The 13,656-nt window shown below is 39.1% G+C and overlaps 2 protein-coding genes across 9 annotated transcripts in view; one reads left to right on the top strand and one right to left on the bottom strand.

The window, feature by feature from the left end:
• Positions 1-5,020, top strand: part of eya4 (EYA transcriptional coactivator and phosphatase 4) — a 51,450-nt gene extending 46,430 nt beyond the window's left edge. For all 7 annotated transcript variants that reach the window (XR_013971576.1, XM_080881840.1, XM_080881839.1 and 4 more), the window contains one exon: positions 3,072-5,020. Coding sequence is in view for 6 of the 7 variants with exons in the window: in XM_080881840.1 (XP_080737966.1) it covers positions 3,072-3,152 (81 nt within the window). In the remaining variant the exon portion in view is untranslated. The remainder of the gene's footprint in view (positions 1-3,071) is intronic.
• A 4,848-nt stretch (positions 5,021-9,868) lies between these two features.
• rps12 (ribosomal protein S12) lies at positions 9,869-13,305 on the bottom strand. Of its 2 annotated transcripts, XM_080883903.1 has the most exons (6): positions 13,210-13,305; positions 13,039-13,085; positions 11,714-11,830; positions 11,476-11,578; positions 11,087-11,188; positions 9,869-9,956 (listed from the first exon to the last, which is right to left on the bottom strand). In XM_080883903.1, the coding sequence occupies exons 2-6, from the start codon at positions 13,050-13,052 to the stop codon at positions 9,894-9,896; spliced, it is 399 nt and encodes a 132-aa protein (XP_080740029.1). In that variant the 5' UTR covers positions 13,053-13,085; positions 13,210-13,305; the 3' UTR covers positions 9,869-9,893. The 2 variants fall into 2 exon arrangements, with proteins under 2 accessions (XP_080740029.1, XP_080740030.1); XM_080883904.1 differs by lacking the exon at positions 13,210-13,305 and having other exon boundaries at positions 11,714-11,827.
• Between the last annotated feature and the right edge of the window lie 351 nt (positions 13,306-13,656).

Below are 13,656 nucleotides of genomic sequence, written 5' to 3' on the forward strand. Positions count from 1 at the left end.
GCAGTTTTGTGTTGGTCCTTTACTTTTTCTGGTCTACTTGCTTTGGTTTTTGTTTTGTTTTTTTCATGGGGTGACAGGAGACTTTTGCAGCCGTCAGAGTGAAAATTTGAGAATGAGCCTCAGCTGCTGATGGATATTTTTGCACCAGCTTTTTCAGCGTCAGCTATTCCAAATTTGTGTCAATAACAGATTTTTATTAGATTGACATTGGCATCTGCAATTGTGTAATGAATGGCTGTGTAAATGTACACGCTGACTGGGCTGTGAACGGCCTCATTTGTTCAGAGCAATGATCCTGCCGTATCCTGTGACGTGTCTCCTGTTATGTGTTTTTAACTGATGTTGTAGTTGTATAACAAAAAAAAGGGAGATAAGTAGTGATCTATTTTAAGTTTGCTACACCAGAATATTTTCTTAATCCTCTCTTCTACAGCTTTGGGTTTCATTCATCTTGCTGGGTGCTGGGGTTGTTAAAAGATGGCTTTGCATTTTGGGATATACTCTTTTTTTTTTTAACTTTCTTACTGAGCACTAAATACATTGGATTTGGATGGTTTTCAACATTAGCATCATCTTAAAATTGGTTCAGTCCCCCTCCTGGCCCCCATCAGTCTACACACAATACTCCACAAGAACCTAGTATAATAGGATTTTGAAGTGTTTTGTCAAGTTATTAAGAATAAAAACCTGGAATAACCCATTTGCATGACTACCCTTCACTTGTGTTAAAGCTCCTTTGGCAGCAGCGAGCGGAAATGAACCTTCAAGCTTTCATTTGAAGATTTCTCCAGTTCTCCTTAGCAAAATTGTTAAACATCAGCCAGCTCAGTCAGACATTTTCAGGACTCTCCAGAGGTGTTTAGGTCTGGACTCTGGCTGGGTCAGTCCAGGAGTTTTCCCAGAGCCACTCCTGTGCTTTTTTGGCATTGCACTAGGGCCTTTTTTTCCTGCTGAAATATAATCCTGAGCACTCTGACAAAGGTTTTCACTCAGGATTTCTCTATATTTTCTGCCTTCATCATTCCCTCTATCCTTACTGGTTTCCCAGTACTTGACAGAAAATTACTGATGGAGCATAATGCTGCCACCTCTGTCTTTGACTGTAGGATTGGAATTAATGAGGTGATGCCCAGTGCCTAGTTTCCTCCATGCGTCTGTCTTTATTTTAGATCAGATTGGATTACTGTCTTAATGAATGTTTCTCCCATCCCTACATAGGATTTTATTCATAGTGACTACTGGGTTCTTAGTTACATGGCCTCCGTCCCAGTTACGGAGTTTGGCTGAAACAAGGAGAACATTTAATAAAAGTAGGAAGCGCCACAACTGTGAGTGTCATAACAACAGGTTTGTTATCATCCATCCATTCATCCATCCATCAATCTTCTGCCACTTATCTGACACTGGGTCATCAGTCTATTCACAACACAGGGGTCATGTTTACCTCTGTAGCATCCCCTTTTCTTTTAACGACAGTCTGTAAATGTCTGGGAACTGAGGAAACCAGCTCCTGGACCTTTGGGAAAGGAATGTTGTTCCTTTCACACAGTCCAGTGTCATAGCATCAGAAATGCAGGCTTTCGAACTGAACACTCTTGAATCCATTTTACCAAAATTTTGATTCATCTGACTGCAGAACAGTTTTCCACTTCCAAAACTGAGGTTATTGTACTAAAAATCTTAAAGATACAGTGTCTAACCAGATGCTTACTCTGGATGGCTTTACCTTGGCCTCCAGTAACACTGGGATGAGTCTTGGAGTCTTTTTTGACCAGGATGTCTCCTTCAATGCACATATTAAATATTGTACAATAAAAAGCACCTTGAGGCAACTGTTGCTGTGATTTGGTGCTTTATAAATAAAACTGAATTCAACCTGATGCTCTTTTCATACCCAATCATCTTAATGGCCTGCCTCAAGTTAACCTGATAAGTAGCAAACTCTTCATCTAGATATTTGTTTTAGCACCACTTTTAGGCTTTTCTTGTCCCCATCCAAACTTTTTTGTGATATTCCGCTGCCGTCACCTTCAAATAAGCCAACATTTCTCATAAAATGGTATATTTTCTCAGTTTAATATCTTTATTAAAATATGGGTTTATGAGATTTGCAAATCATTGCATTCTGTTTTTATTCACATTTCACAGAGTGACCCAACAGTTTTTTGGGGTTACGCATGAAGACAATGTTTCTGTCTCTAATTTTAGTACAGTATCACAGGACTCTGAAAACTCTGTTTTGTTATTGTGGAGTATTATGTGTAGACTGTGTTTAGAAAAAAACTGAATTCATTTCAAGATTAGTCTAAAACATAATAAAATGTAGAACAGGATGTAAAAACTTCCCACATACAATTTTGGCACTACTGTTAAAGCTTTTTAGGAAACTATTGACTTCAAGCTACAGTCAGCAAAAAGTTAAATTACCTTAGCATAAAGGCTGGAAACATTGGGGAAACTGGTGTTTTAAAAAGTAAAAATTTCTTAGTCTTTACAGCTCACCAATTTAGTTATATCTTGTTGATTTTATTATAATGAAAACAAAAGTCAAAAACAACAGCTGCAGGGATTTTCTATGGGTTATATGAGTGTTTCAAAGTAGAGGCTAGCATCAGTCAAAGTAGAGGCTAACATCATCAGCACAAATCTTGTTATCCTTCATACATTTTTTAAAGTTCTTTGTACATATTATTGCTGATACATATATGTTACAATTAAGTTGGTGATATTGAGAATTGCCCTTTGTAGATTTTTGTGCTTTTTTTAAGGCTAAGGTACCTATTTTTAAAATTTTTATGCTAAGCTAAACTGACGAACCGCTGGCTGTAGCTTCACCAAGAGGGGAGAGATGAGTGATATAAATTATGTCATCTGATGTAACCTTCTGAACAGAAGGATAAGCATAATTCCCAAAATGCCACCCTTTGTCTTAAAGCCTTAGAAATGCATGGATTTTTGTTTGCAGTGCAGCTACAAGCTACAGTAGTGTAGCTTGCATGTGGTTAGGCGGTGGTGGTGTGCAACAGTGATAATTGTACGTCTGATTTTAATGATGTGTGTCCACTCCGCAGCACAACATGCCTTTCTGGAGGATATCAAGTCACTCTGACCTGCTGGCATTACACCAAGCACTGGAGTTTGAGTACCTGTAACTATTATAGCAATATGGACTCATTGCATTGTCACATGGACACGGTCAGCCAGGCAGCCCCTTTCTTTTGTATAACTATTTAAGAACACACGACACTGCAAGTGTTTCTGTGATTACTTTCGTTTCCTGTCTTGTTTTTGAATGTCTGGATTTACAAACTCGTAACGGTCTTAAGAGGTTAAAGGAGGTAAAGAAGAGGAAAGTGGGATTAGGAAAAGGCTATCCGACACATCCTTGCTCAGCCCCCCTGGTCCTGATGCTGGGGACAGACCTCTGAAAATCCAGTCTGCTGTTCTTGCAGCTGTAGCAGGCTAAAACTGTCAAGGCTTAAGACCTTCCTTGGACTGGGAGGATATTTTTTTTCCCTTGAGATCTAGTTTGTGGTCAGAGCACCCAGGTGGAAATGAGGACTTGTGGCATCACTTGGGGGGGAAGATCATTGGCTATGCATTAATTTGAAGGCTTCTCTGTACAGACCATATCATGTATACTGGGATAACAGCTTTTTTTGTAAGGGTTTTGTTCCCAGTGGTATAATAATCACGACAAAAGAATGCAGTCTGTGGTAGAAATTTGTGTAAATTATTTACAATAAACTTACACGACAGTGGTAGGGTTTTGGGGTTGTTTTTCTTTTTCTTTTTGGTCAAATAATTGGAAATTTTGAGGCTCTTTTGTTTTTTCCTTCTGGTTTTTGTATTTTGTTTTCTTTCTGGTGGGTGGGGCTTGAAGATGTGCGTCATGATGTGTTGTGCCTTAATGTGTTTGAATGTCTTTTCTTTATTCAGAAATGTCTATGTATGTAGATATAAAGGAGAAAACTTATCCACATGACCTATGCATCTTCTTTCATAAAAGAAACAAGATCCTTAGCACAACCTGTGATACTCTGAAACTAAAGTCACAAAATGACAGGGCTATAATAAGAAGGGAGAGCAATCTGTTAGTGAGCACACTGAGCCTAAAGAGTTTAACATCCCTATTGTGCTCTACCTGAACAGATTGCCTTTGAACCTTATACTGCATACCTGACTCCTCTTAAGGTTATTTTCATGGTTTTTGCTTAAAAAAACATGAAAACCCAAAAAACAAACACACACACCACACAGGTACGATTTCCTATTCTGCTGATGTACTGAGAGAGATGACAAACAATAGAATATTTTGATTTTTTTTTCTAAATTCAGAATAATAACTGTCCCATATTCAATATCCATTTTATGTACATTGGAGAATTCTAGGCCTTTGTTTTAATTTGATTACGGTTTATTTATAGCTCATAAAAACCATCAGAATACTTGATTTCAAGCAGTATAAACACTCTTTTGGTCTGCTCAAGTACCCACAACCTTAAGGAAGACGGCTGACTTGACAGTTCTCCGGGTCATGATCATTAACACCTTCCATAAGAAGGGTAAGCCACAGAAAGTCACTGTTGAAAGGCTGGTTCACAGTGCTGTATCAACAGATATTCATGGAAAACTGACTGGAAAGGAAAGTTGTCGTAGGAAAAGGTGCACAAGCAATGGGGATGCCCGCTGCCTTGAGGGCATTGTCAACAACTTGGGTGAGCATCACAAGGAGTGGACCGAGGCTGGTGTCAGTGCAGGAGACACCAGATGGAAAGAGGCTACAAATGTCACATTCCTCATGTCAAACCACTGCTGAACCAGAAATGCGAGGGGCATCTTACTTGAGCTGAGGAGGAAAAGAAATGGACTGCTGCTCTGTGGTCTCAAGTCATCTTTTCAGATTAACCCTTGGAGATCCTTAAAAAATGCATCCACCTTGGTCCCGTACCTGGCGGAATGCAGCCAACCTGTCATCTTGGCGTCTTGGTCGGGAGAGCTTGTCGTCAAATCTCATTGCCCTGGACAGAGGCGGAGCCAGACATTTGAAACACCCGGGGCTTAGCCCTAAAGGGTAGTATGCATGTGGGATTTTTTTTTTTTTTTTTTTTTGGGGGGGGGGGGGGGGGGGTAGAAATGACTGAAAGATTAATAGGCTCTTTTTTGACTTTTGTTCAAAAAAGAATGACTTCATATAGGGAAAAATATTTATCACATGTGCAAGACACCTTAAACTAGTTTTTTAATTAAGCAGCGAGGCAGAACAAGGTCAGGGCTGTATCAAGACACGAGGACTAAACCCCAATTCAACCAGACCCAGAACTGATCCGGAATTAAAACAGGACTACAACAGTTCAAAACCAGGACTACTGAGGACTTAACCAAGACAGAACCAGAATCAGAACTAGATGATAGTAGCACTAAAAATCATCATAGACCTGCACTACACTTATTTTTTTAATTCTACCAAAGTACAATATTTAGATTGAGAAAAGTTTATATAATTATTTAGCCTTGTTGTGCAAACAAGCCTGCAAAACATAATAAATATAGAATTTGAAAAATAGCAAACCTAAAAAGAAACACTAGGTACTAGATACATGAGTACCTATGATACAGTTATACTTTTGGTAAACAACCATTTGACTAACATGTGTGTCTCACCTGCTCTTGTTCATCTCTGTTCTGTCCTCATTCTCCATCTCCCTCTCTGTTCCTCTCTCTCCCTCTTTGTGCTGACAATCATCAAATATACAGTTGAAACCACATATTTATGTACTCTTCAGATCAAAACACAAACACTTTTTTAATTGTAAGATCAAATCAGACTAAATGTTTATTTTTTTAGATTGATAAATATAAAAAACATATTTGTTAACTTTGAGAGTAAAGAGAGAAACTATCTGTATTTCTTAATTGCAAATGGCACCAAATTGTATTCAAACTGAGCCACATTTATGGAGCTCCACAGTTCTTTTCCTGGTGTTTTGGTTGACATCTCTTGATTTTCCCATGTCAAAGAAACAGGCTCTGTGTTTTGCCTTATATGCATCCACAGCTGTGCCACCAGTTTACTCACATGGACTCTACTAACCTATCAGAAGCTTCTTCAGCTCAGAATGGAATCGTCTGGAGTTTTCTTATTAATTAACAATAAACTTAGTGTACATGTACTCCTAAATTTGATGAAAGTGATAAAAAATAGACAGCTCTGTCTCTCTTTATTCTGACATTTAACTAATTCAAAATATATTTCAATATTTATCTAAAACAAAAGTTTACTCTAAATTGATCTTGTACAGTAAAAATGTTTTATGTTTTCTCCCTAAAGTGTATGTAAATATCTGGTTACAAATGTGAATATCCTGCTGTGTACTGAAATCCCTCTTGTTTTGCATAGAAATATACTGAACAACATACAAAGCATAATATATAAAATAACATTTACCTGAGTTTTTTTCTTTGAAAGAAGCCTCGAATGTCCATTCTTATGTTTCAGTACATAACTGAAACCGATTTAGTCGGGGAGGGTAAGAACTGAAAATATGAAATAAACACACGTAAGCTAAGACTCTCTAAAAAAAAATAGCATTTGTTCGGATTTTCATTTCGCCATTTGTTGATTCACTTGAAGAGCAAGTAAGGTAATATTGGTCAAGTGATCAGTTTGATATCAATCTTTCGTGATGCACCGTCATATTTACATTATTTGTACGGTATGAATGATTTGCTTTGGTACCTGGTCAAACTTAAGCTCTCCTTAGTATGGCTGGCTCCGTCTCTCCAACAGCGCACTCACGGGCAGCAGCTGCCCCGCCCCCTCGCTCAGTCGCTTAGTGCCTGAGCTTGGATCATACCAATATCAGGGGGGGATTCACGCACAGTCGTAAATTCCCACAGTGTGCACTATGTGCTTCGAATATTGTGTGTACTTTTTGTTTTATACAGTTGTCAGCCAGGCATCTAACTATGAAAAAATTACACTCCAAAATACCCCGGGCTTCTGACAAAACAACCCGGGCTTAAGCCCCGTAAGCCACCCCCCCGCTCCGCCCCTGGCCCTGGAGATCTGACGAAACCGTTTGTGTGACATCGTTGCCCGGAAAATGCTGCGTCCCGATTTTTCGCTCCACAGGCTGACGGTAGATTCATGTTTTGACCGGTAAACTCCGGCCAAAACGATGAGCCCCACATAAGCCCGGATTTCGTCCGCATCCAAATCCCGCCAGGCGTCCAGTGTCCGTCTGCCGTGTTGGTTAGTCATAACAACAATATGCTGCACGATCTCGTCTGTCAAAAACAACATAAAGCTCGAGATCGGGTCACTTATCCGGGCGACGGCGTAGTGTGTAGGTCCTGGAATTAGCCCCGTGGCTGCTGGCAAGTAGCGCAGCGTCTCTTCATTCGTGGGGGACCAAACAAGCTTCCCGTTTTTCGTGGTCCATCCTGCTTCGTCGTGCGTCTCCTCTTCGCTGTCAGAGGAAGAGGAAGAGGAGGACTCCAGCTGATCCGTGTGCACGGAGGTATTATCCGTGTCATCCCCGGAAAGGGTGGCGGGTGATGAGGAGTCTTCCTCGGCCGGTGGCGAGGGGAGATCCTCGCTATCAGAGTGCATTAGGATGTCGATAACTTCTTGCGTGTTGTAACGGCCTGCCATCGCTAAAATGCCTACCCACCCCCGCTAAAGTTTATTCTTATAACCTCTGCTGGAGTGCACCTGTGTAAACAACCGGAGCTTGAAGAAAAGAAAAAGTCTGATTTGTTTATATTGAAGTGTGGACTTCAGAGAGAAAAGACTTCTGACTTCGGACATAGAAATACTCTTTATAAAGTTAGAAAAAGACACAGACATATTAGTTTTTTCTTTTTCTAGGCAAAAAGACCTTTATTTTTTTTTTTAAAAAAAGCACACCTGCAATTATCCAGCATTAAAAGTGACGCATAAGCCATTGCAAAAAGGGTGAAAAGTGATGCACGCTTTAAATGTGAAAAAATGGCGCTACCTACTGGTCAAATAAAAAAATTATAAATTTAAGCCCCCCACTACCCAGAAAAACCCTTAAGTCCAGAATTGCATTTGTTAATGTTAATATAAATTAGGGGTAAAAAATAGCGTTTATAATGGTTTTCAATGGGGACATTTTTGTCCAAAGGGACTAAGGTGGATGCATTTCTGTAGCTTAGCCATTTTAGGCTAATTCAATGAATTTACACCACAATTATAAAATATAATTAAAAAGAAAATTCTTTGACAAATTTGGCTATATTCCACTCAACACAGTGAAAATGGTTTAAAATTAAAAATGCAAAAAACAATAAATGTCCCTAAGGACCTCTGAGGGTAAAGTAAATTTGGGATTTTCGTTTGAAAATTAAGGTCCCCGAGTCTGGAGGAAAAGTGGAGATTCACCCAGTGAAGTTTTTTCAGTCTGATGATTTGGATTTTCATGTCAAATACTAGTGTTGATGGTAGTCGGTCCATTATGTTTTATCAAGTCCAAAGTCAATACAACCATTTACCAGGAGATTTTAAAGCACTTCATGCATCCATTTGCTTACAATCTTTATAGAGATGCCAATTTCCTTTTTCCAGCAAAACCTGGCTCCTGCTTGCAGTACCAAACCTTCCCAACTGAATCTAACATGAACACGTGTTCTCTGTAGAGATGGAAAAATAATCTGACTCCAAAATACAGACAATCTGAAGGCTGCTGTCAAAGCAAACTGGACTTTGATTATAAACTCAGCAAGGCCACAAACTGATGCAGTAATTTGAGGCAAAGGAGACTCCATTGAGTTCCATTTAAATGAAGCTGGGCATTTCTGTATTATAAATTAATGATCTTAGGAAATATTCTAATTATCAGGTTTGATGTATGATTTCCTTGAGTTATAACCCATTATAATTAATTCCAAAATCAAAGGATTGAAATATTTCAAGTCATACTTGATAAAAGAATTATGCAACAAACTCGTGATAGTCTGGCTTTTTGGTGTACTCGATTGTAACCTGAGGAAACGTATGCAAACCTGCCAAGCTGCACAAGGTAAATGGTAAGCTTCTCGTGCAAAAGGATTTCACATGCATCATTTTATGTAAAAAAAAAAAAAAAAAAAAATAACAATAATACATAAGCGCTGTTTATTAGAACTGGTTTTCATGTCATTTTTTGACACTAGTACTATAGCAAATAGAACAATCTAGAAAACCAATTACTTCGATGGTATTCATCTCAACTATTTCATTTCTCTCCAATTACGTAACTGTTATTCCTTTATATTCTTTCTTGGATAATGTTCCATTTAAGTGTTCATTTGATGTTTGCGTTTTAACATTTCAAAGCTCTGTTCAATGTAATACATTGGGAGGCATTCAGTATTACACTTATATAAGTTTTTAAAGATGTTTTGAAAGCTTCAACAATGTTCATTATCTGACTGGCTTTTTAGTTTTCAGTCAAACCAGCTAAGAGACAGCAACACTCCATGGAGCCTAAATCATAGTAAGTGGACTCAACTTGAGGTCAAGTTAAGGTCACCAGGATTTGAACTTTTACTAGATGCTCCAATGGTGTGAATTTCAAAACTGCGCATTGCACGGTTCAAGTTTCACTCGTTCATACTCACAAATTTGGGATCCATGCTGCTTGACCATCAACGTTTTCTGGCTAAGCAGTAACAATGTTATCCAGAGGGCAAAGAGCTTTTTCAAAATTAAAAATAAATAAATAAATAAATAAATCTGAAATTTTCAATTTGGAGAAAGAGCTCATGAAATGATGCACTAACCAAGCAACAAGATTGGTACACAGTAAAATAATGCTCAATATCCAACCAAGCAACTCAAATCAATAACACACTCCAGAGCTTCATTTCATTGTTTTATTGACACTTCATTTCTTGGACTTGAAGTATTCCTCAATCACATCCTTGGCCTGGGACTCCTTGCCATAATCCTGTAGGGGGGATAAATAAATAAAATTAAGGTCAACTGAGCCCAACATCACAGACATGTATGCCTGCAAACATTAAACAGCCATTTGGAAATAAATGTAAGTTTATTACGCAAGGGAAACATAACGAGCTATAATTAACATGTCTCCAGATATATTTAAACACTACTTGTTTCAGTCTTTGTCATAAATTATGGCTCAATGCAGTGTGGAGGTGATCAGCTTGTTACACCGTGTCAACAACTCACCTCTGAATTTCATTTAGTTCAGGCACACATGTTTACTGCAGCTGTGGTATAGGTATGCTGCTTAGACTGAGTTAAATACACCAACCCTGATTTTATAACTACACTAGTGATGACACCGTGGCTCGCCTTCTAACTGGTAATCGTAGGTTTGAGTCTATCACCCCATTTCTCACTGTCCTCCAATTAAACACTGCATTGATTTCAAAATCCTACTGCTTACTTATAATACTATCATACTATTCACACGTCTGATTCAATCCAGACCTTCAAGTCTCAATTGAAACCCCACCTTTTTAGCTTAGCCTTCCCGGCCTCCTACAGCATGCCTTTTAAGTGTACTTTCTTTGCCTATATTGTTTTATTGTTTTTATCGTTAAGTCTTGCTTGCTTATCTGCGTACTTGTATACTTGGTTAATCAATGCCTTCCACCTGCTAGCTTCTCTGCTATCTGCTTTTGTACTTTACTACTGTTTTATTGGATGATGTGAAGCACTTTGGCTACCTCTGGTTTTAAATGTGCTAGACAAATAAAGTTGTATTGTGATCATTAAAGGGAAGAGGAATTGCATGGATTGTCTTTATAGCACCTTTTTTGCCTACTGTCATTTGGTACTCTATGTAGCCATCCTTAGGGACCCCGGACACCACAGGCAGATGACGGGGCTTGTACGCTGGCTCCTCTCTAGCCAGGAGTTAAACAGCTGCATGGCATGAGGCACAGCAACTGCACTTGACTGGCAAATATAGTCCTAACTCATAACTCTGTTTCTTTCGCTGTTATGTTAGAGGGATCTCATTGAATTCCCATTTAAGGTTTCCTATATAGATCAAAAGGCTAATCAAGTGAATTCAGACTAGCCAAAGAAAGAAAGCAACATAATTACCTTAACAACGACGCAGCTGCAGCCAACCACCTTGCGTGGTTTACCCTCGCGGTCGATCTTGCACAGACCAACCCACTCACCAAGCTTCTTGTTGTCATCAACCTGCCAGAGTTTAAAAGGTCACTTCAACTTCATGAATGAATTTAAGTCAACACAGTAAAAATAATAATAAGCACGGGTAGAATAGTGCATTATAGTCCAAGCTCAACTGTATCTCAGACAGAAATTGGGTAACAATCTCCTCACAGTGTTCAGTAGAGGGAGCCAAATTGTCATCAGCGATACAGCAGTGCTACATTCACTTTATGCAACTGGTTTAAAAAAAATAAATAGAAGAACGCAGTCCAACTGTCCATGAACATCAAACCAAACCCAAGCAAATTCAGTACCTTGATGAGATTGATCTGATGCTCGGCGCAGAGGGCCTCCACCAGCTTGACGTACATGGGCTCATCGCAGTTGGCAGCAAGGACGCAGAGATGGGCCTGACGTCTGTGAAAGAACAGGGGAAAAAAAAAAAAAAAGAACTCACATTAAAAGGCTACTACATTATACCATTCACACTTTAAACTGATAGGATGGCTCTGACGTTTTAAGTTAAAGCTCTCTAAAAGGTTTAAGACTTACTTGTCCAGAGCCTTGGCAGCCTCACGGATACCGCGGGCTAGGCCATCGTGGATGAGTGCGGTCTTGAGCACTTCAGGGAGAGCGGTGTTGACATCCATCACACCTCCGGCAGGACTGCTGTTGGAAGTAAGATAAAAGAAAATCAAAAAATTTTGAGGAAGATGAGCACAAGAAATTGGGGCCTCTTCAGCTGAGCTTTTGGCATGTCAGAGCGGCGAGCGTCTCACTCATTGTAGAGTGAAGGGGTATCCGACAAAAGATGGGATCATCAGTCATGCACAAAAGCTCAGCTGGCAGAAAAACACAATAATGAAATTTCAGAATAATATCCAGACTAAAGCCCTAATTCTATACCAGGTTTATCAAGCCTTCCTGCATCTAAACTGGACTACGACGGTTTGGAACTCCTCTCTTGCCAAGTTACAATTAGTTGTAAATACTGCAGCCAGACTGCTGACGACATGATATATTCCATCAAGGTGTACATGTTTGGCTTCTCAATCATTTAAATCTGAGCTGAAGAAAGGCCAACTGAGTCAGTGTTCTACACAACACTGTCACTAGGTTTCAAATAAGTTACTGCTAGCATGTCAAAGCCCTTAAATACTTCAGATCAGTGAGAAGACTTCAAGTTACTGAAAAACATGCCTGTTTAAGACTCCACATATATTTTTCATACATAGCTGCACTAAAGGCAGGACTACTACTTCTAAACCCTTTGACTGTATTCACATATGAAGAGCAATATAACAAAGATCAAGGTGATTACACTAGTGATCATTAAAGGGAAGAGGAATTGTAAACGTCAGTGAAGCTGCCGCATATCAGTATCTCAGGTTAATTTTAAACTAGATTTACTATTGTGTGATTGTATAAACCTGTTAAACATTAGCCCCCTGGACATGACTTATCTATGAGCTTTCTATTATGTGCCTTTCTCTCATTTTGCACACATTTCTTGTGACTGTATACATTTCTCCTGTTTGCAATTTATCTGGCTGGTGACCTGTTACATTTTATTCCTACACAGTTGGTGTTGTACAATTGCGTTGTACATGTACAATGACAATAAAGGGCTATTCAATTCAATTTTATAGTAAATTGCTACATGCGTGGGGGTAGTATAACTGAACCTCTATCCCTGCTAAGCTAGCAACTTGTCTCATGTGAAATATTCTCTTTTATGCTATAAAGCACACTGTTACCAAAAAGCTTATGTTTACAAGGTCACTATCCTCTCCTAAACAAATTTCAGCTGTAGTTTAACTACGGCTCGTTTAAGTAACTTTTATTATCAAGTCATCATACAGAAATGTCTTGCTCACCCTTCCTCGGCCATTGTAGATTTGCGATGGATGGTGAACTAAAAGTTCTGCAATGAAGAAGAAATGTGATATAAAAGTTATTATCCATTGTAAAGCGCCAACTCTTATGAATGTACAACTTAGGATGTTTGATTAATCCAGACGATTGTGTCAGGAGTTGAGGGAACGCACCTTTCCTGCAGATAAGCAGCGAGTAAAGAGGACGTCATAAGCCCGCGACGCGAATTTAACACCAGCAGGCCCCATCTGCGCCTCACTGTGGCGCCAGCTAAGTTGCCTGTTGTAGCTTTAGTTAACAGCTGAAACTACAAGTTGCCTCCTAGATATTATTCAGGCCTGCCAATACCGGCGAAAAACACGTTTTATGACCCACAGACACAATTCAGACAAATACATCTCAAGGACAGATGCACATTTATTCATGTCGTTAGATAAACTCGTCATGTGGGGTACTTCTTAATGTCATTCAACATTTCCCATTGGACATTTTCACAGTGTAAACACTGATCCTCCTCAGAAACAGTGGATTTTGATCTTACTGGAATTTTCTTCCTTTACATGTTTAGAGGAAAACAAGCAAACCAAAGAAGTTTAAACTTTAAGAAAACGTTAAAAAAA

Source organism: Rhamphochromis sp. 'chilingali' (genome assembly GCF_963969265.1).
Source record: "Rhamphochromis sp. 'chilingali' genome assembly, chromosome: 5".
Lineage (NCBI taxonomy): Eukaryota > Metazoa > Chordata > Actinopteri > Cichliformes > Cichlidae > Rhamphochromis > Rhamphochromis sp. 'chilingali'.